The sequence below is a fragment of the Bactrocera tryoni genome, unplaced genomic scaffold (genome assembly GCF_016617805.1).
Source record: "Bactrocera tryoni isolate S06 unplaced genomic scaffold, CSIRO_BtryS06_freeze2 scaffold_7, whole genome shotgun sequence".
NCBI classification, from domain to species: Eukaryota; Metazoa; Arthropoda; class Insecta; order Diptera; family Tephritidae; genus Bactrocera; species Bactrocera tryoni.
Genome location: NW_024396366.1, coordinates 17,173,772 through 17,198,536, shown reverse-complemented (window position 1 = coordinate 17,198,536; position 24,765 = coordinate 17,173,772). Strand labels below are relative to the sequence as shown.

Genomic DNA, 24,765 nt, shown 5'->3' with positions numbered 1-24,765 from the left:
AAAAATAAATCGTCTAAATAATAAATAAATTAAATCAAAGATATTTTCAAATTTAAAACTAAAACAAGTAAGGAAGAGCTAAGTTCGGGTGTATCCGAACATTTTATACTCTCGCATGATAAAGTGATAATCGAGATTTCATTATCCGTCATTTACATATTTTTCAAATACCGTATTTGTGTCAAGTTTTATTCCGCTATCATCATTGGTTCCTAATGTATACATATATTATACAGAGAAGGCATCAGATAGAATTCGAAATAGCGTTATATTGGAAGAAGGCGTGGTTGTGAACCGATTTCACCCATATTGCGTACGTGTCATCAGGGTGTTAAGAAAATATTATATACCGAATTTCATTGAAATCGGTTGAGCAGTTCCTGAGATATGGTTTTTGGTTCATAAGTGGGCGATGCCAAGCCCATTTTCAATTTTTAAAAAAAGCCTGGGTGCAGCTTCCTTCTGCTAATTCTTTCGTAAAATTTAGTGTTTCTGACGGTTTTTGTTAGTCGGTTAACACACTTTTAGTGATTTTCAACATAACCTTTGTATGGGAGGTGGGCGAGGTTATTATCCGATTTCTTCCATTTTAGAACTGTATATAGAAATGCCTGAAGAAAACGACTCCATAGAGTTTGCTTGACATAGCTATAGTAGTTTATGAGATATGTACAAAAAACTTAGTAGGGGGGCGGGCCACGCCCACTTTTCCAAAAAAATTGCGTCCAAATATGCCCCTCCCTAATGCGATCCTTTGTGCCACCCCCATTTCACTTTAATATCTTTGTTGTATGGCTTAGTTATGACACTTTATAGGTTTTCGGTTTCCCACACGCCATTTTGTGGGCGTGGCAGTGGGCCGATTTTGCCCATCTTCGAACTTAACCTTCTTATGGAGCCAAGGAATACGTGTACCAAGTTTCATCATGATATCTCAATTTTTACTCAAGTTACAGCTTGCACGGACGGACGGACAGACGGACGGACGGACAGACAGACATCCGGATTTCGACTCTACTCGTCAACCTGATCACTTTGGTATATATAACCCTATATCTGACTCTTTTAGTTTTAGGACTTACAAACAACCGTTAACTGCGAACAAAACTATAATACTCTCCTTAACGCTATTGTTGAGAGTATAATAAATAACATCGTTAACCAAGTAAATAAGAAACGACATTTTTTAAAAAAGCAAATAACCCGTTTATACGAAATAAACTCACTTATTTAGTGAAAAGAAGAATTCAGTTCATACTGAGAAAAATTTAACTCATTTTGACAGATATTTTACCATACAGTAAAAATAATGAATAATAATAAAAATCAAAATACACCTGCAGGAGCTACACGCTCAAAACGGGTTGTTAATTTCATTTCACAAAGTGACAGTTTAATAAGATACTGCACTAGATTTGCCTCCTCACCGATTCACGAAAACTCTGAATCGTTATTAGAAGTAAAAGGCCAAAATCTTAAAAATTTTTGGACTCGCCTCCAAACGGCTCATGACGCCATTGTAGATTCTGACGATTCAGATCTACCACAAAATTTTAAATTATCTGCTACCGCAATATACGAAAACTGCTTGGACCAGTACGAAGAAACAAAAGCTATGATCACCGATCAACTAAAGCTCATTAAAGCAATTGCACCTACTCCTCACAGTAGAGTAGAGCAGCCACAAATAGACAGTCAAAAGGCAAGTTCAGGCATCCACCTCGAGTTGCCCGCATGTGACACAGAAACATTTGACGGAGGTTATGAAGAATGGCCGTCCTTCCGGGACATGTTCACGGCCGTGTACATAAACCATCCTAAATTATCACAAGCACAAAAATTGTATCATCTCCGATACAACAACCAAAAGTCAAGCAGGCATAATAGTAAAACAGTTCGCTCTTAATGACGATAATTTCAATTTGGCTTGGGAAGCTCTAAAAGCAAGATACGTAAATGAAAGAATACTGGTCGATAAACAAGTAACGACACTAATGAACTTGCCAAAAATTAAGAAAGAAACAAGTGTAGAATTCATCAAACTAGAATCCACTGTTTCTAATTGTTTGTCGGTTCTATCGACACTGAACATCCCCACAGACAGCTGGGACCCTATTCTGGTAAACATATGCACCACAGCATTACCGGAAAATTCGTTACTTTTGTGGGAGCAATCGCTCTCATCACGAAAAAAGTGCCCAACATGGCAACAAATGAAAGATTTTCTCACCACCCAATATGAAATTGCGGAAAGGTTAGAAGAAAAAATAATCAAAACTAAGCCCATTAAACACGACCAAAAATAAAAGCTTCAATAGACCCCAAGCTAGAAGCAAAAACAAATCAAATAGAATTTTTAACAAAATACAATCGTTCACATCCGAACAGAGAAAACATACGTCATGCGAACTATGCACAAGAGGGCATAAGCTTAAATCTTGCGAGAAGTTTAAAAAATTAAACATTAACGAAAGGAACAACTTTGTCAGATCAAGAAGACTCTGTACAAACTGCTTGTCCCATACACATAGATCTTTAAAATTGCAAAAGCAAATTTAACTCGCTTAGTATTGTCATAAAAGACATCATAAGCAAATGCTTCATTACAGCATATATCCCATCGCACCTCAGCGAGCGCATATACAAAAAGAACCACGGGTTTAATTACAAAAGCAAATCCTGAAAGCCAAAATACTAAAAATCACAAGAGACACCATGCTGTTCACACAAAATTCTCAAATGCTGTACTGAAGCGAAACACAAAATGGACTAGGTTACAGAACTGGTCTACCACTATACCAACTCTGGGTTGAGTATAATAAAAACAAATACCTTAATTCACAATTAAGCTTGAAATGCAAACGTTAAGAAAACTTCCAATAACTAACAAAACTATAAAAGATCAGCATTGTGAGCACTTCTCCTCAAAGCCACAACTACTCGATCAAAAATGGCCGGTACGTCGTACGACCACCACTAGAGCCACAATTTTCTAATACTCCACAAATTGGTTTTAAAAACAAAGTTTAAGTTACTTCTGACAGTCCCTATATTAAAAGAACATACAACTTTTCGGCCCCGCAGGATGGCTTTCGCCAGTAATGAAAAAAAATCTGAACAAATCCTAAAGCGGTGGCGGGCTACTACTTGCCAAATTAATGCATACGTACTCAAACACAATATGTAACAAAATTGTCCCAAAGGGATAGACAATCGACATTCTCATAAAATATTGCTTAATAAGTAGTTCCCTAAATTCTAAAATAGATAAATAAAATAAAAACTAACAAAAGCAGAGATCGCTCTTATCGTCCCTACATAAGCGCTCCTCATGAGGGTAGTTGGTGAGAATCTGTTGTAAAGCATGAACATCCTACTTAAAAAATTATAATTCTAGTGAAGCCGTTCGCAATTACCGGCCACCCTCTCGCAAGGTCCCTCTATTTTCACAGCCCTAACTCCAAGGCTATGGAGTACCCATTCTGGCCATACCTGAGCCAGGCGTGGAGTTACTATCCTTCATAAGCCAATAATACATTAAATGCAAACAATTGCCGATAATACAGAAAAGGCAAATACTAAGCAACCGGTATACCAAAACGATAAAATAATAAATTCTAATATTCTGCGGACTCGGCAACTTCACCAACAGTAAGCCGAATTACATGTCTCATATTATATATATAAAACTAGGCAAAATAATCGCCTAGGGGGCCCAGGATGTTTAAATGAGTTAAGCATCCACCCACTTTACCCGAAAAAACTGGCGCACACTAATAAGACAACTTAATTCACCACAGCTGATGACTCTATATCACACCACAATTGTGAACATCACCCAGCAGGCATCGGTTCCTTGCGCCTAACAAATATTTAATACTTTCTGCAACTACAACCGGCCACGATCGGCAACAATAACGCCAGCGACGCAAAGTTGCAATTGACTTCTCGCCGTCTTCTATTCGTCGACATTTTCATTTTATCTTATATAAAAGAGTGGGTGGAGCTCTATATAAATTGTGTACTAATTTTATTCATGGTCCTTCGAGCCATAGTGAGAGGCACTATGGATTAGTGAAACAATAAATAAAAAAATAAAAAACGTAAAAATTAAACAAACCAAAACGAATTGTGTGGTGAATAAAACCCAAAAGAAAAAAAAAACATAATGCAGTGCCCCAAACAAACTAAAGTGCAGTGACAGAACAAAAAAAATAAAATAAAAAAAAATATAATAAACAAAAGAAAGTGGAGTGCAGTACTCTAAAAATATATGTATATATATACATACATTCGTATACATATGTAAATACTGGGAAAAGGTGAACTCAAAAACAATAAAATTACATAAGGAAATATCAAAACATAAATATCAGTTCCAACAAAAACAAAAAATGAACAGAGAGAATATCAGGCGCGAAATCTAAAATGCCTAATACAATAAAACAATAAAATTCAACAAAAATACACAAAAACGGAATAAGCGGAATAAACGGAATAAACGGGCGCGAACAATTATAACAAATATACAAATACCTGACAAAAAGTATCGAGAAGTCTTCATTTCCCCCACTCTCGTCGCCCGAATGCACATACAAACAAACAGCAGCACAAGGTGGTAGCTGAGCACAGAAAGAGGGACAAACGCAGAAGGCAGCATAAATGCATAACAAAAAGCCCCTAAAGGAACAAAGTGAGCGTATTCAATCCAATTTTTCAATTTATTATATGCCCGATATATGTATAAAAAAAAACAAAAAAAAAGTTAAAAACAAATTACTGATTTATACTGTCATAAAATCGGTAATCAAAATCCGTTTAAACATCACTATAAAACGGTTGCCAAACTTTTAAGGTCCAAGTTTAATTTGCGGGAAAAACCGATAAAAGTTTGGCATAATATATTAATTTATTAATTAATTAAATAACTATATTAACATACATATATGCATATATATTTACTTAGTGAAAACATACATATATTCATTATATATTTCATTATACATATGTATGTATAATTGCCAAGCGCAAAATCTATGTACTAATAGATACTATGTAAAAGTGCATATTTATTTACATATGAACATATATGGACATAAGAGAAAATAACTTTTTCAATACCGTGTTCCAATATCTTCTCTCCTTTTGAAAAAAAAAAAAATTTTATATTATAATATTTATATACAAATATACGGCAAAGAATCTGCCTTTGTCACTAAACATAATCTCATATATTACATATGAACATTATTAGTACAAACAAATATTCAAAGACCATATTGGCAACTATCCGGCAATACCCCTTGTTCTTTGGCAAACAAAACAAGCAGGATTGAATGACAAAAAGCGAATTGATCTTCCTAACGAGCTCTCAATTGCTTAAGAACAAAAACAAACCAAACAGAATTGCATAAAACATTAAAGCATATTCTCGGTACATATTCATTAGCACATACTTATGCACAAAGCACATTGATCTCTTCAACGAGCTCTCAATTGCCCAAAAATAGGTATATACAAGTCCAAGTATTAGGGTGCACCTAAATACTAACATAAGGACGGAAATAGTGTTAATAAATTCAAATCTGGCTTTTGTAAGTCTAAATAATAAATAAAATTAAATCAAAGAAGGGCTAAGTTCGGGTGTCTTTTCGGGTGTCACCGAACATTTTATACTCTCGCATGATAAAGTGATAATCGAGATTTCATTATACGTCATTTATATATTTTCAAATACCGTATTTTTGTAAAGTTTTATTCCGCTATCATCATTGGTTCCTAATGTAAATACATATATTATACAGAGAAGGCATCAGATAGAATTCGATATAGCGTTATATTGGAAGAAGGCGTGGTTGTGAACCGATTTCACCCATATTTCGTACGTGTCATCAGGGTGTTAAGAAAATATTATATACCGAATTTCATTGAAATCGGTCTAGTAGTTCCTGAGATATGGTTTTGGTCCATAAGTGGGCGAGGCCACGCCCATTTTCAATTTTTAAAAAGCCTGGGTGCAGCTTTCTTCTGCCATTTCTTCCGTAAAATTTAGTGTTTCTGACGTTTTTGTTAGTCGGTTAACGGACTTTTAGTGATTTTCAACATAACCTTTGTATGGGAGGTGGGCGTGGTTATTATCCGATTTCTTCCATTTTTGAACTGTATATGGAAATGCCTGAAAAAACGACTCTGTAGAGTTTGGTTGACATAGCTATAGTAGTTTATGAGATATGTACAAAAACTTAGTAGGGGGGGGGCCACGCCCACTTTTCCAAAAACTGCGTCCAAATATGCCCCTCCTAATGCGATCCTTTATGCTAAATTTCACTTTAATATCTTTATTTATGGCTTAGTTATGACACTTTATAGGTTTTCGGTTTCCGCCATTTTGTGGGCGTGGCAGTGGGCCGATTTTGCCCATCTTCGAACTTAACCTTCTTATGGAGCCAAGGAATACGTGTACCAAGTTTCATCACGATATCTCAATTTTTACTCAAGTTACAGCTTGCACGGACGGACGGACAGACGGACGGACAGACGGACGGACGGACAGACAGACATCCGGATTTCGACTCTACTCGTCAACCTGATCACTTTGGTATATATAACCCTATATCTGACTCTTTTAGTTTTAGGACTTACAAACAACCGTTATGTGAACAAAACTATAATACTCTCCTTAGCAACATTGTTGCGAGAGTATAATAAATAACATCGTTAAGCAAGTAAATAAGAAACGACATTTTTAAAAAAGCAAATAACCCGTTTATACGAAATAAACTCTTATTTATTGAAAAGAGAATTCAGTTCATACTGAGAAAAATTTAACTCATTTTGACAGATATTTTACCATACAGTAAAAATAATGAATAATAATAAAAATCAAAATACACCTGCAGGAGCTACACGCTCAAAACGGCTATTAATTTCATTTCACAAAGTGACAGTTTAATAAGATACTGCACTAGATTTGCCTCCTCACCGATTCACGAAAACTCTGAATCGTTATTAGAAGTAAAAGGCCAAAATCTTAAAAAATTTTTGGACTCGCCTCCAAACGGCTCATGACGCCATTGTAGATTCTGACGATTCAGATCTACCACAAAATTTTAAATTATCTGCTACCGCAATATACGAAAACTGCTTGGACCAGTACGAAGAAACAAAGCTATGATCACCGATCAACTAAAGCTCATTAAAGCAATTGCACCTACTCCTCACAGTAGAGTAGAGCAGCCACAAATAGACAGTCAAAAGGCAAGTTCAGGCATCCACCTCGAGTTGCCCGCATGTGACACAGAAACATTTGACGGAGGTTATGAAGAATGGCCGTCCTTCCGGGACATGTTCACGGCCGTGTACATAAACCATCCTAAATTATCACAAGCACAAAAATTGTATCATCTCAGATACACAACCAAAAGTCAAGCAGGCATAATAGTAAAACAGTTCGCTCTTAATGACGATAATTTCAATTTGGCTTGGGAAGCTCTAAAAGCAAGATACGTAAATGAAAGAATACTGGTCGATAAACAAGTAACGACACTAATGAACTTGCCAAAAATTAAGAAAGAAACAAGTGTAGAATTCATCAAACTAGAATCCACTGTTTCTAATTGTTTGTCGGTTCTATCGACACTGAACATCCCCACAGACAGCTGGGACCCTATTCTGGTAAACATATGCACCACAGCATTACCGGAAAATTCGTTACTTTTGTGGGAGCAATCGCTCTCATCACGAAAAAAGTGCCCAACGTGGCAACAAATGAAAGATTTTCTCACCACCCAATATGAAATTGCGGAAAGGTTAGAAGAAAAAATAATCAAAACTAAGCCCATTAAACACGACCAAAATAAAAGCTTCAATAGACCCCAAGCTAGAAGCAAAAACAAATCAAATAGAATTTTTAACAAAATACAATCGTTCACATCCGAACAGAGAAAACATACGTCATGCGAACTATGCACAAGAGGGCATAAGCTTAAATCTTGCGAGAAGTTTAAAAATTAAACATTAACGAAAGGAACAACTTTGTCAGATCAAGAAGACTCTGTACAAACTGCTTGTCCCATACATAATCTTAAAATTGCAAAAGCAAATTTAACTGCTTATATTGTCATAAAAGACATCATACAATGCTTCATTACAGCACATATCCCATCGCACCTCAAAGGAGCGCATATACAAAAAAGAACCACGGGTTTAATTACAAAAGCAAATCCCGAAAGCCAAAATACTAAAAAACTTGCCAAGAGACACCATGCTGTTCAAAGGCACAAAATCTCAAACGCTGCACAGCGAAACACAAAATGGACTAGTTACAGAACTGGTCACCACCATACCAACTCAAGTTGAGTATAATAAAAACAAATACCTTAATTCACAATTAAGTGAAATGCAAACGTTAAGAAAACTTCCAATAACTAACAAAACTATAAAAAGATCAGTATTGTGAGCACTTCTCTAAAGCCACAACTACTCGATCAAAAATGGCCGGTACGTCGTACGACCACCACTAGAGCCACAATTTTCTAATACTCCACAAATTGGTTTTAAAAAACAAAGTTTAAGTTACTTCTGACAGTCCCTATATTAAAAGAACATACAACTTTTCGGCCCCGCAGGATGGCTTTCGCCAGTAATGAAAAAAAAATCTGAACAAATCCTAAAGCGGTGGCGGGCTACTACTTGCCAAATTAATGCATACGTACTCAAACACAATATGTAACAAAATTGTCCCAAAGGGATAGAGAATCGACATTCTCATAAAATATTGCTTAATAAGTAGTTCCCTAAATTCTAAAATAGATAAATAAAAAAAACTAACAAAAGGAGAGATCGCTCTTATCGTCCCTACATAAGCGCTCCTCATAAGGGTAGTTGGTGAGAATCTGTTGTAAAGCATGAACATCCTACTTAAAAAATTATAATTCTAGTGAAGCCGTTCGCAATTACCGGCCACTCTCTCGCAAGGTCCCTCTATTGGCATAGCCCTAACTCCAGGGCTATGGAGTACCCATTCTAGCCATATCTGAGCCAGGCGTGGAGTTACTATCCTTCATAAGCCAATAATAAATTAAATGCAAATAATTGCCGATAATATAAATTAAAATTAAAATAAATAAAATCAAACAATTTTACAAATTTACTATAATAATAAGTCGTCAAAACACGCAAAAAAAATTACTATCTCAACTTACATAAAATACAATTTTCTATTAAAACCAAAATCGGTTCTTACAGCTAATATTCAGCGGACTCGGCTACTTCACCAACAGTAAGCCGAATTACATGTCTCAGATTATATATATAAAACTAGGCAAAATATTCGCCTAGGGGGCCCAGGATGTTTAAATGAGTTAAGCATCCACCCACTTTTACCTGAAAAAACTGGCGCACACTAATAAGACAGCTTATTCACCACAGCTGATGACTCTATATCACACCACAATTGTGAATATCACCCAGCAGGCGGTCACCACACTAATAATACAATACCACTCAACACAACTCACCACACTTCTACATCAATCAACCCACTCAACAAAAAGGATGGGAAAAAGGATAGCGAACACAATTCGTCAGACACTCGTCGCGTATCCACATACCTTTGCACGTCAACAATTCGATCCATACAATTCGATAATCCAGGTTCAACACTTTCGCTTGTACAATGCGCAGCATTAGCACCCTACGATAATTTTACTTCGCTACATTGCAACAAATCGGTTCCTGCGCGCTTACTTCTTTCTCCAAATATTTAATACTTTCGCAACAACAACTCGGCCACGATCGGCAACAATTCGAACGCCAGCGACGCAAAGTTGCAATTGGATTCTCGCCGCCCTATTCGTCGACATTTTCATTTTTATCTTATATAAAAGAGTGGGTGGAGCTCTATATAAATTGTGTACTAATATTATTCATGGTCCTTCGAGCCATAGTGAGAGGCACTATGGATTAGTGAAACAATAAATAAAAAATTAAAAACTTGAAAAATTAAACAAACCAAAACGAATTGTGTGGTGAATAAAACCCAAAAGAAAAAAAAAACATAGTGCAGTGCCCCAAACAAACTAAAGTGCAGTGACAGAACAAAAAAAAATAAAATAAAAAAAAAAATATAATAAACAAAAGAAAGTGGAGTGTAGTACTCTAAAAATATATGTATATATATACATACATTCGTATACATATGTAAATACTGAAAAGGTGAACTCAAAACACAAAAATTACAAGGAACATCAAAACATAAATATCAGTTCCAACAAAAACAAAAAAACAACAGAGAGAATATCAGGCGCAAAATCTAAAAATGCCTAATACAATAAAACAATAAAATTCAACAAAAATACACAAAAACGGAATAAGCGGAATAAACGGAATAAACGGGCGCGAACAATTATAACAAATATACAAATACCTGACAAAAAAGTATCGAGAAGTCTTCATTTCCCCACTCTCATCGCCCGAATGCACATACAAACAAAACAGCAGCACAAGGTGGTAGCTGGAGCACAGAAAGAGGGACAAACGCAGAAGGCAGCATAAATGCATAACAAAAAAGCCCCTAAAGGAACAAAGTGAGCGTATTCAATCCAATTTTTCAATTTGTTATATGCATATATGTATAAAAAAAAACAAAAAAAAAAAAAACAAATTACTGATTTATACTGTCATAAAATCGGTAATCAAAATCCGTTTAAACATCACTATAAAACGGTTGCCAAACTTTTAAGGTCCAAGTTTAATTTGCGGGAAAAACCGATAAAAGTTTGGCATAATATATTAATTTATTAATTAATTAAATAACTATATTAACATACATATATGCATATATATTTACTTAGTGAAAACATACATATATTCATTATATATTTCATTATACATATGTATGTATAATTGCCAAGCGCAAAATCTATGTACTAATAGATACTATGTAAAAGTGCATATTTATTTACATATGAACATATATGGACATAAGAGAAAATAACTTTTTCAATACCGTGTTCCAATATCTCTCTCTCCTTTTGAAAAAAAAAAATTTTTATATTATAATATTTATATACAAATATACGGCAAAGAATCTGCCTTTGTCACTAAACATAATCTCATATATTACATATGAACACATTAGTACAAACAAATATTCAAAGACCATATTGGCAACTATCCGGCAATACCCCTTGTTCTTTGGCAAACAAAAACAAGCAGGATTGCATACATAAAGCGAATTGATCTCTCTAACGAGCTCTCAATTGCTTAAGAACAAAAACAAACCAAACAGAATTGCATAAAACATTAAAGCATATTCTCGGTACATACATATACATTAGCACATACTTATGCACAAAGCACATTGATCTCTTCAACGAGCTCTCAATTGCCCAAAAATACGTATGTATATACAAGTCCAAGTATTAGGGTGCACCTAAATACTAACATAAGGACGGAAATAGTGTTAATAAATTCAAATTCGGGTTTGATAAAAATAAATCGTCTAAATAATAAATAAATTAAATCAAAGATATTTTCAAATTTAAAACTAAAACAAGTAAGGAAGGGCTAATTTCGGGTGTCACCGAACATTTTATACTCTCGCATGATAAAGTGATAATCGAGATTTCATTATACGTCATTTATATATTTTTCAAATACCGTATTTTTGTAAAGTTTTATTCCGCTATCATCATTGGTTCCTAATAAATACATATATTATACAGAGAAGGCATCAGATAGAATTCGATATAGCGTTATATTGGAAGAAAGCGTGGTTGTGAACCGATTTCACCCATATTTCGTACGTGTCATCAGGGTGTTAAGAAAATATTATATACCGAATTTCATTCAAATCGGTTGAGTAGTTCCTGAGATATGGTTTTTGGTCCATAAGTGGGCGAGGCCACGCCCATTTTCAATTTTTAAAAAAAGCCTGGGTGCAGCTTTCTTCTGCCATTTTTTCCATAAAATTTAGTGTTTCTGACGTTTTTTGTTAGTCGGTTAACGGACTTTTAGTGATTTTCAACATAACCTTTGTATGGGAGGTGGGCGTGGTTATTATCCGATTTCTTCCATTTTTGAACTGTATATAGAAATGCCTGAAAAAAACGACTCTGTAGAGTTTGGTTGACATAGCTATAGTAGTTTATGAGATGTGTACAAAAAACTTAGTAGGGGGCGGGGCCACGCCCACTTTTCCAAAAAAACTGCGTCCAAATATGCCCCTCCCTAATGCGATCCTTTGTGCTAAATTTCACTTTAATATCTTTATTTATGGCTTAGTTATGACACTTTATAGGTTTTCGGTTTCCGCCATTTTGTGGGCGTGGCAGTGGGCCGATTTTGCCCATCTTCGAACTTAACCTTCTTATGGAGCCAAGGAATACGTGTACCAAGTTTCATCACGATATCTCAATTTTTACTCAAGTTACAGCTTGCACGGACGGACGGACAGACGGACGGACGGACAGACAGACATCCGGATTTCGACTCTACTCGTCAACCTGATCACTTTGGTATATATAACCCTATATCTGACTCTTTTAGTTTTAGGACTTACAAACAACCGTTATGTGAACAAAACTATAATACTCTCCTTAGCAACATTGTTGCGAGAGTATAATAAATAACATCGTTAAGCAAGTAAATAAGAAACGACATTTTTAAAAAAGCAAATAACCCGTTTATACGAAATAAACTCTTATTTATTGAAAAGAGAATTCAGTTCATACTGAGAAAAAAATTTAACTCATTTTGACAGATATTTTACCATACAGTAAAAATAATGAATAATAATAAAATCAAAATACACCTGCAGGAGCTACACGCTCAAAACGGGTTGTTAATTTCATTTCACAAAGTGACAGTTTAATAAGATACTGCACTAGATTTGCCTCCTCACCGATTCACGAAAACTCTGAATCGTTATTAGAAGTAAAAGGCCAAAATCTTAAAAATTTTTGGACTCGCCTCCAAACGGCTCATGACGCCATTGTAGATTCTGACGATTCAGATCTACCACAAAATTTAAATTATCTGCTACCGCAATATACGAAAACTGCTTGGACCAGTACGAAGAAACAAAAGCTATGATCACCGATCAACTAAAGCTCATTAAAGCAATTGCACCTACTCCTCACAGTAGAGTAGAGCAGCCACAAATAGACAGTCAAAAGGCAAGTTCAGGCATCCACCTCGAGTTGCCCGCATGTGACACAGAAACATTTGACAACCAAAAGTCAAGCAGGCATAATAGCAAAACAGTTCGCTCTTAATGACGATAATTTCAATTTGGCTTGGGAAGCTCTAAAAGCAAGATACGTAAATGAAAGAATACTGGTCGATAAACAAGTAACGACACTAATGAACTTGCCAAAAATTAAGAAAGAAACAAGTGTAGAATTCATCAAACTAGAATCCACTGTTTCTAATTGTTTGTCGGTTCTATCGACACTGAACATCCCCACAGACAACTGGGACCCTATTCTGGTAAACATATGCACCACAGCATTACCGGAAAATTCGTTACTTTTGTGGGAGCAATCGCTCTCATCACGAAAAAGTGCCCAACGTGGCAACAAATGAAAGATTTTCTCACCACCCAATATGAAATTGCGGAAAGGTTAGAAGAAAAAATAATCAAAACTAAGCCCATTAAACACGACCAAAATAAAAGCTTCAATAGACCCCAAGCTAGAAGCAAAAACAAATCAAATAGAATTTTTAACAAAATACAATCGTTCACATCCGAACAGAGAAAACATAAGTCATGCGAACTATGCACAAGAGGGCATAAGCTTAAATCTTGCGAGAAGTTTAAAAAACTAAACATTAACGAAAGGAACAACTTCGTCAGATCAAGAAGACTCTGTACAAACTGCTTGTCCCATACACATAATCTTAAAAATTGCAAAAGCAAATTTAACTGCTTATATTGTCATAAAAGACATCATACAATGCTTCATTACAGCACATATCCCATCGTACCTCAAAGGAGCGCATATACAAAAAGAACCACGGGTTTAATTACAAAAGCAAATACTAAAAATTGCCAAGAGACACCATGCTGTTCAAAGGCACAAAAATCTCAAACGCTGCACAGCGAAACACAAAATGGACTAGTTACAGAACTGGTCACCACCATACCAACTCAAGTTGAGTATAATAAAAACAAATACCTTAATTCACAATTAAGTGAAATGCAAACGTTAAGAAAACTTCCAATAACTAACAAAACTATAAAAGATCAGTATTGTGAGCACTTCTCTAAAGCCACAACTACTCGATCAAAAAATGGCCGGTACGTCGTACGACCACCACTAGAGCCACAATTTTCTAATACTCCACAAATTGGTTTTAAAAACAAAGTTTAAGTTACTTCTGACAGTCCCTATATTAAAAGAACATACAACTTTTCGGCCCCGCAGGATGGCTTTCGCCAGTAATGAAAAAAAAATCTGAACAAATCCTAAAGGGGTGGCGGGCTACTACTTGCCAAATTAATGCATACGTACTCAAACACAATATGTAACAAAATTGTCCCAAAGGGATAGAGAATCGACATTCTCATAAAATATTGCTTAATAAGTAGTTCCCTAAATTCTAAAATAGATAAATAAAAAAAACTACATAAGCGCTCCTCATAAGGGTAGTTGGTGAGAATCTGTTGTAAAGCATGAACATCCCACTTAAAAAATTATAATTCTAGTGAAACCGTTCGCAATTACCGGCCACTCTCTCGCAAGGTCCCTCTATTGGCACAGCCCTAACTCCAGGGCTATGGAGTACCCATTCTGGCCATATCTGAGCCAGGCGTGGAGTTACTATCCTTCATAAGCCAATAATAAATTAAATGCAAATAATTGCCGATAATATAAATTAAAATTAAAATAAATAAAATCAAACAATTTTACAAATTTACTATAATAATAAGTCGTCAAAACACGCAAAAAAAAAATTACTATCTCAACTTACATAAAATACAATTTTCTATTAAAACCAAAATCGGTTCTTACAGCTAATATTCAGCGGACTCGGCTACTTCACCAACAGTAAGCCGAATTACATGTCTCAGATTATATATATAAAACTAGGCAAAATATTCGCCTAGGGGGCCCAGGATGTTTAAATGAGTTAAGCATCCACCCACTTTACCCGAAAAAACTGGCGCACACTAATAAGACAGCTTAATTCACCACAGCTGATGACTCTATATCACACCACAATTGTGAATATCACCCAGCAGGCGGTCACCACACTAATAATACAATACCACTCAACACAACTCACCACACTTCTACATCAATCAACCCACTCAACAAAAAGGATGGGAAAAAGGATAGCGAACACAATTCGTCAGACACTCGTCGCGTATCCACATACCTTTGCACGTCAACAATTCGATCCATACAATTCGATAATCCAGGTTCAACACTTTCGCTTGTACAATGCGCAGCATTAGCACCCTACGATAATTTTACTTCACTACATTGCAACAAATCGGTTCCTGCGCGCTTACTTCTTTCTCCAAATATTTAATACTTTCGCAACAACAACTCGGCCACGATCGGCAACAATTCGAACGCCAGCGACGCAAAGTTGCAATTGGATTCTCGCCGCCCTATTCGTCGACATTTTCATTTTAATTAACTTCATCTTATCGTTGATTAAATGATTTTAGAACCAACAAACTTGATTTTTTATCTTATATAAAAGAGTGGGTGGAGCTCTATATAAATTGTGTACTAATATTATTCAGGTGCAAATGCATTTAAACATGACAAAATGCAAACTATATATGTGGTCCGATTCCGAAATTGTACTAGCCTGGTTGGAAAAACCACCACATGCATTGGAGACGTATGTTTCTAACCGAATTTCTCAAATACTTGACTTAGTGGGATCAGCCACTTGGCGTCACGTAGCCAGTGCTGACAATCCTGCCGATCTAGATACAAGAGGGTACAAGCCACTGCACCTTGCCACCACCACCCTCTGGTGGAATGGTCCCCGATGGTTGATAGAATCTCCTGATTCTTGGCCACAATCCCCCATGCGCAACATTATCGCCCCAGAAAGTCGAAAAATCGCCACCTATCACACATTATTGGATGATGCCGACATCCTTTAACGACTTTTATCGTTTCCAAGACCTCTCAGAGTAGTTGCCATGCAACACAGTGACGTACCTAGAGTTACAAAAGGCAAAGGTCGCAATAATCGCGTATACACAAGCGCTACTTCAGCCGCGATATATCACTACTAAGAAAATCGAAGCCGATTGATAAAAAGAGCTCACTCTTAGTTCTAAACCCATTTCTGGACACGAAAGGTCTGCTACGTGCCAATGGTCGGCTTGCTACATACAACGAACGCCACCCCATAATATTTCCAGAGAGGTCACCATTTGCCACATTATTCCTCAATTACATCCACATCTTAATGCTATATGCCGAACATCGCCTCATGCAACATATGGTACGCCAGGAGTATTATATCCCCCGTCGTAAGCCTCATATCAAGAAGTGCATCTACACGTGCACGATTTGCACTTCCACCTTAACGCAGCAATTTCACTCTGCCTTTAACCGCAACAGGTGTTGATTTTGCTAGGCCTTTCCAGGTAAAGGCATCCATGTTAAAGTCTCCCACTTTCAAACTTTCATTGCAGCTCAACGAGCCACAGAAAAGCAATTTGTGGATTTCCTAAAACGAGTGTCGCCCGACATCGTACAAAAATACGCCCTCAAGGTATCAATTTGTAATTTATACCCCCAAGCGCTCTTCATATGGGCGGTTTATGAGAATCAGCTGTAAAAAGCTTCATATCCCATTACCAACGTATAGCTGGAAATTACAAATTCAATTACGAATAGTTCACGACGTTATAAAATCGAATTGAAGCCGTTCTCAATTCACGGCCACTCACAGTACTCACGCAAGACCCCTCAGATTTCACCGCCTAAACTCCAGGGCATTTTCTAAAAGGAGCACCCATCCTGGCCACTCCTGAGCCAGGCGTGGAATCGCTATCCCATTCCATTTTAAGGAGTTTTTTGAACGCTAGGTCATAGGTTTCTAGCAGGTTTAGATTACAATGCAAAACATACATATGTATAATAATAATTAACAAGTAAGGAAGGGCTAAGTTCGGGTGTCTCCGAACATTTTATACTCTCGCATGATAAAGTGATAATCGAGATTTCATTATCCGTCATTTACATATTTTTCAAATACCGTATTTGTGTAAAGTTTTATTCCGCTATCATCATTGGTTCCTAATGTATATATTATACAGAGAAGGCATCAAATGGAATTCAAAATATCGTTATATTGGAAGAAGGCGTGGTTGGAAACCGATTTCGACCATATTTCGTACATGTCATCCGAGTGTTAAGAAAATAGTATATACCAAATTTCATTGAAATCGGTGGAGTAGTTCCTGAGATATGGTTTTTGGTCCATAAGTGGGCGACGCCACGCCCATTATCAATTTAAAAAAAAAAACCTGGGTGCAGCTTCCTTCTTCCATTTCTTCCGTAAAATTTAGTGTTTCTGACGTTTTTTTGTTAGTCGGTTAACGCACTTTTATTGATTTTCAACATAACCTTTGTATGGGAGGTGGACGTGGTTATTATCCGATTTCTTCCATTTTTGAACTGTATATGGAAATGCCTGAAGGAAACGACTCTATAGAGTTTGTTTGACATAGCTGTAGTAGTTTCCGAGATGTGTACAAAAAACTTAGTAGGGGGCGGGGCCACGCCCACTTTTCCAAAAAAATTGCGACCAAATATGCCCCTCCCTAATGCGATCCTTTGTGCCAAATTTCACTTTAATATCTTTATTTATGGTTTAGTTATGACACTTTATAGGTTTTCGGTTTTCGCGATTTTGTGGGCGTGGGGTCTTCGAACTTAACCTTCTTATGGAGCCAAGAAATACCTGTACCAAGTTACATCATGATATCTCAATTTTTACTCAAGTTACAGCTTGCACGGACGGACGGACAGACAGACATCCGGATTTCAACTCTACTCATCACCCTGATCACTTTGGTATATATAACGCTATATCTGACTCTTTTAGTTTTAGGACTTACAAACAACCGTTATGTGAACAAAACTATAATACTCTCCTTAGCAACTTTGTTGCGAGAGTATAAAAAATTCTACCTTAAGTATTGTATAAAACATTGGAGTCTTATTTAAATAATGGACAATTTATGGTGAAAGTAGGAAATTTCATATGTAATGTATGTTAAACAGACATTGCAGAGTTTTAGGCTCAACTATTTACATCATATATACAGCAGATCTTCCAACAGCTAACAATGTATTAACTTCAATTTTTGCAGATGACAAAGGTATAGTGAGCCGTAACAATTGCCACATTTTAGCATCAAGAATATTAGCGGAGTTCTGTCGAAGAATGGCCAGCATGTTACGTTTTCGCTAAGACCGAAAATGTGCCCGGCAGTAAAAATAAACAATATTTTAGTACCCCAAGCGAACGAAGTAACATACTTATCTTGGTATTTACATAGATAGAAGGCTCACTTGGAGAAAACAAATCTCTAGTAAAATAACATGTATGAAGATTAGCGCTGCAAATTTTAATTGGCTTTTAAATAAAACCTTTAAACTTAGCCTAAACAACAAAGTGCTTTTATATAATGTGGTCATAAAGCCGATTTGGATGTATGGCATTCAACTGTGGGGTGCGACCTGTGCAACCAATATTGATATAATACAAAGGTTCCAATCGAAAATGCTTAGAACATTTACGTGTTCACAATGGTACTTGCGTAATGAAAATATCCATAAAGACCTTGGTATTCCTACGGTAAATAAAGAAGTAGAAGATAGCAGAATTAAATATATATCTAAACTACGAGATCACCCAAACCCTTTGGCTAATGCTTCGGTACTTTCCTGCGATCAAACACGCCTTAAAAGAAGAGATATGCCTGCGTTCTAAAGAGCAACGTAACACCATAACAGCTCAATCACTTGCTAGAGCCTGTCTAGTTTTTAAATAGATTTAAGGTTTTATAACTTATTGTTAGGTTGTAAAAAAAGCAGATCCAATAAATAAAATAATATTGAAAAAAAAGACATTTTAATAAGGAGTTATCAATTTAGAAGCAAAAATGCATATGATAATGAAAATGATGTTGGATGGAATATTTTCGTGGTAATGCTAAACTTTTTGATCTATTTTACAAACCGAATAGCTAATAATAATAATACCGAGTTAATTAATGGACATGTTTTAGTCCTCCAAAGTATTCCTAAATTTTATATTTTAAATTGATTAAATAAATCTTTCTAATTTATATTTTTACGTTTCCTAAATCTTTTACTTACATCAATGACAATTGATGACGATACTACTGATGTATTGTATTCCCATCCAAAATCACACTTTGTGTAGGACCAGGTTTCATTTGGTGTATTTATATCATAGTAATTTAAATCAAGAACACCAGTCCAATTAAAAGCATAGCGATAGCATTTACTGTAGCCATCAAAATTTTCCTAAAACAAAGAAGAAAAACATATTTAGGGGAATCACAACTTGTCTTAACTTATCGTAAAAGATGAAATCATAAATCTTTACACTAGCTTAAATTAATTGTTATTGGATTACATACAATTTAAAAACTTTCACAAATTCTCTGCGCTATGTCTTCGGTTCTTTATAACTTATAACTTTATGAGACTATATGAAACCACTAATTATGATTTACATTTGACCAAATTATTATTTCTGTTAAGTATTGACTGAACATATTTGACATTGTTGTTAAATGTGATAACCGAATTGGGGAGTTTGATGTATTATAGTTTATTAATTGTGAAAAAGGCGGTAACCAGAACGAATGACTGCAAGCGGCAGGAATTAAGATATTATTAGGCCTCCCTCAAGTGACACCTAATTAAGCACCATTAGGAAACTGAGTGAATTGATGTAAATCCTATGCTTTTCACACTGGCCTAATTATACCCTGAACAGGGTATATTAAGTTTGTCACGAAGTTTGTAACACCCAGAAGGAAGCGTCGGAGACCCTATAAAGTATATACATATATAAATGATCAGTATGTTGAGCTGAGTCGATTTAGCCATGTCCGTCTGTCTGTCTGTCCGTCTATCTGTCTGTCCGTCTGTATATATACGAACTAGTCCCTCAGTATTTAAGATATCGTTTTAAAAATTTGCAGACGTCATTTTCTCTTCAAGAAGCTGCTCTTTTGTCGGAACTGGCGATATCGGACCACTATAACATATAGCTGCCATATAAGCTGAACGATCGAAGTCAAGTTCTTGAATAGAAAACTTTTGCATTTGACAACGTATCTTCACGAAATTTGGTACAGATTATTTTCTAATGCAACAATGCAATCTTCGGAGAAATTGTTCAGATCGATTAACTATATCATATAGCTGCCATACAAACTGAATGATCGGAATCAAATGCTTGCATGGGAAACTTCCTCATTTGACGATACATATATCTTCACGAAAATTGGTATGAGTTATTGCTCATAGAAATAATGTAATATCGGAAAAAATTGTTCAGATGGGCTCACTATAGCATATAGCTGCCATACATACCGAACGATCGGAAACTAGTGCTGGTAAGGAAAACTTTTGCATTTGACGGGGTATCTTCACGAAATTTGGTATAGATTATTTTCTAAGCCAACAAAGTAATCTCCGAAGAAATTGTTCAGATCGGTTAACTATAGCATATAGCTTTTGTGTGCCAACGGAAGGAAGAGTTTCTTGATATTAATTTGTTTTTCGTTGGAGCTCCACAATAACTGGTCTGGCTATGTGTGCAGTTGCTGGAACCAAACGCTATTGAAAAGGATGCGTCTGCGGGCAGTTCTGGCTAAAAAAACTCATTCAACATTTTTAAATAACAGGTGTCCATTGACAATTACTGTTACACCGTTTACTTCAAAAAAATAAGGCTCGACATTACACCTTGATGAAACCAAACAGGGACTTTTTTTGAGTGAAGCTAAGTCTCGTCGATTGTTTCTGCATTTCATTCCCTCCATATAAGCCAATTTTGTTTGTTTAATTTATCAAATTTGTGTCTTCTTCGGAGATTTCAATAATTTTTTGGCGAATAGTCAAATCTAGAAATTTAACCGGCTTGTCATTTGATCTTTGCACGAAAACTGGTTTAAGTCTTCATGAATTATACGTTGAAATAACAGCCTGCTCACTCCACGATGCGCCAATAGGTGGCGATTTTGACTAAATTGACGACGCAACAGCCGAGATTGTTTTTTGAACACAATCGTACGGATCTCGATGGTACGGCTTTCTTGCGATACATTGTGATTCCACAATTGGGAGTTTCGGAAAAATCCCGTCTGCATTCCCTTTGGACGAAAATGACAGATTGCAAACACCCTTTTTTCGGTATCCCAAGAAATAATTTTCAATAGATTTAAATCTTAATTTACCAAATAAAAAGTAAGTCGATTACTCACACAGAACATGTTTTTGTAGCACCATTTGTGCGCCACCTTGTTCTTTAACCAAATTCGCTGAAGAAAAAATATTGACACCTCCTTCGAAATTGTGCAAATGAGTGATAACTTCGCCCACTGCTTATATAACGGTTTTGTTGGAAAATACAAAAAGTGAGATAACTCACCATGTTTACCACTCATAGACGATAGGTTGAAGGTGTTTTATTTATTTCTTTCGCTTCCTGATACCGTTTTCCTAAAAAATTATTAAACTTTTGCTAACGCTAAACAGTTTCTTCTTCTTTAATGGCGTACACATTGCTCACGTGGTTATAGCCGAGGTAACAACAGCGCGCCAGTCTTTTTTTCGTTTCGATATTTAAGGGGGGAGCCGCTTTAAATGCTTCAAAAAATCGATTTTTTTGAGGATTTTTTCGGGAGGGAAAGAAATAAGTGATTAAAGTGATTTCTTGGGTTTATAGAATTATATTTAGACATCATTCACAAATTTTTTGGATACGAAATCTTTGATATTCTGCCTTTAGGAAGCAATGACGCGATGCATCTCGCATGTGCATTTGTCGGACGGCGGGCAGGAGGCAGGTCGCAATTTCTATCGGATACAAAAAATTCGAAGTGATTCATATTTTTCAATAATTTATCTTCAAGTTAAGCTAAAAAAATTCCAAAAAAAAAGTGTAAAATTTTACAAATTTATTAAAAATTAAAAAAAAGTGGTTTATGACAAAACAAATTTTACTTTATATTGTTAAAAAATATGTTCAAACTTGACTTTTCTTAGTTTTTTTATCTTGCGACTGGTGGTGGACCGTCGCAAGAGCAGTCGCTGAGCCTATTGGAAGAAAGCTTGACCCAGTTTATTCAGATAATGGAGGCAGTTGCATCAAGCGGGCAAGCATTTGGTGTGCAGAGTGTACCACCTACTGTCGCCGATGTTCCCTTGAAGGCGCGCCCTTGCCCTCTCCAGTTATGCAAGAACGCCCGACTTCTTCCAGGAGAGTTCAGTTGAGGAGGGCGAACAATTGCATTGAGTCGGAAAGGCTGCAACTTCTTTGAAACTAGACTAAAATCCAACAGCAAATTAAAAAAAAAATTGGATTGCGTGCTTTGGCTGAAGATGTTTCCGCCAAGCGAGAAGGCGTAATAAAAATATGTGCAGAGGATAACCAGTCAGCCAAGAAATTACATTACTCCAGTCTTTCCAAGATCCAAGTGTTATATTTAGAACCTCTTTAATAACTAAATATATCGTAGGATGCGCCAACTCAATCTAAAAACATTTCCACTGGAGTTTGATAAACACCGTCAGAAATGAAACACAGAGTTGCGCATAATTTTAATCTAGGAGGTATGACCATTCCTAGCACGCTTTTGCGGAAATTTTCCTTCATTTAGAAAAAAAAACAAAATGCTTCTTTAATTAATCGAAAAGAAATTATTATATTATTAAAAAGCTACTCAATTGCGAATAAAACTATTTCTTACTTTGCATGTGGAAGCTCCAATGGATTTTAGTGTGCACGAAGGCATTTTCGTATAAGTAGCATATCAATTTTGTCCCTAATATTTTCGTAATTGTAATAAGGAAACTTATGCCAATTTTTTTATTTACTTTAATGTTCATTCACTTTTTTAAGAGCAATAACTGAATTCAATTGCTTAAATATGCTGTTTCAAAATTTTCAGCTGTTTCTCTGTCTCTCAAATTTCACTTTTTATACCCTGAACAGAGGATATTAAATTTGCCACAAAGTTTGAACACCCAGAAGGAAGCGTCGGAGATCCTATAAAGCATATATTTAAATGATCAGTATGTTGAGCTGAGTCGATTTAGCCATGTCCTTCTGTCTGTCTGTCCGTCTGTATATATACGAACTAGTCCCTCAGTTTTTAAGATAGCGTTTTGAAATTTTGCAAACGTCATTTTCTCTTCAAGCAGCTGCTCATTTATCGAATATTCGGTCACTATAACATATATCTGCCAAACAAAGTGAACGATCGCAATCAAGTTCTTGTATGGAAAACTTTTACATTTGACAATGTATCTTCACACAAGTTCTTGTATGGAAAACTTTCACATTTGACAATGTATCTTCACACAAGTTGGCACAGGTTATTTTCTAAGATAATAATTTAATATACAAAGAAATTGTTCAGATCGGCTTACTGTAGCATATTGCTGCTATACAAACTGAACGATAGAAATCTAGTGTTGGTACGGAAAACTTTTGCATGCATATTCACGAAATTTGGTATCGATTATTTTCTAAGGCAACAATGTAATCTCCGAAGAAACTGTTCAGATCGGTTAACTATAGCATATAACTTACATACAAACTGAATGATCGGAATCAAATGCTTGCATGGGAAACTTCCTCGTTTGACGATATATCTTCATGAAATTTGGTATGAGTTATTCATAGAAATAATGTAACCTCCGAAGAAATTGTTCACATCGGATTACTATTGCTTATAACTTCCATACAAACTGAACGGTCGGAGTCATATGCTTGCATTGGAGACTTTTTCAGTTAGCGAGATATATTATGCAAATTCGTCGTGGTTTATTCTTTAGGGAACGCTACAATAGTTGCAGAAATTTTGAAGGTTGGATAACAAAACCTGCCATACAAACTGACCAATCTATATCAAGTTCATATATGGGCAACTTTCGCTAAATATCATCACAAAATTTGAGGTGAATCACTTTTTTGATTAAATAGCGAACCAATTTTCTCCGCAATGTAATATACAGTTTGTAAGTGTATATTTATATTGTAATCAGAATTAACCACAGTACAAATAATATATTATAAACAAATCAGTTACTATATTAGTTATCTTCCAATTTGAGCTGTCAATAAAAGTAGTAAGGTATGACATATAACTAACTGTGACAACAAGTTGAAAATTATGTTAAGAATACGTAACATAAGAATAAGGAACAAAAATCCATAATTTTTCCAGATACGTATTTTATTATATTATATATTAATAATAGGGGAACTAATTTTCAGGACATAATTACCCTGTTTTAAACCCCTAATTAACTGATAGGTAGGCTCAAAACAAAACATATGTAATAACGTAGGTAGGAACTAAACATAGTTCAATGTCTAAATAGAAAGTATAACTGAGATATAAAAAAAAAGCTCTACAATGCCTCTTTTGTAATTAACGCCTTTATATTTACAGTGTCCAGGGAAATTTTACAGATCGTACAATTAGATCATACGAGGGCTGCTATA

At 35.7% G+C, this 24,765-nt stretch overlaps 1 protein-coding gene across 1 annotated transcript in view; it reads right to left on the bottom strand.

The window, feature by feature from the left end:
* Nucleotides 1-24,765, bottom strand: part of LOC120781817 (carcinine transporter-like) — a 401,142-nt gene that overhangs the window by 355,738 nt on the left and 20,639 nt on the right. Inside the window, exon 4 of the mRNA XM_040114037.1 lies at nucleotides 19,371-19,541. Coding sequence (XP_039969971.1) covers nucleotides 19,371-19,541 — 171 coding nt within the window. The remainder of the gene's footprint in view (nucleotides 1-19,370; nucleotides 19,542-24,765) is intronic.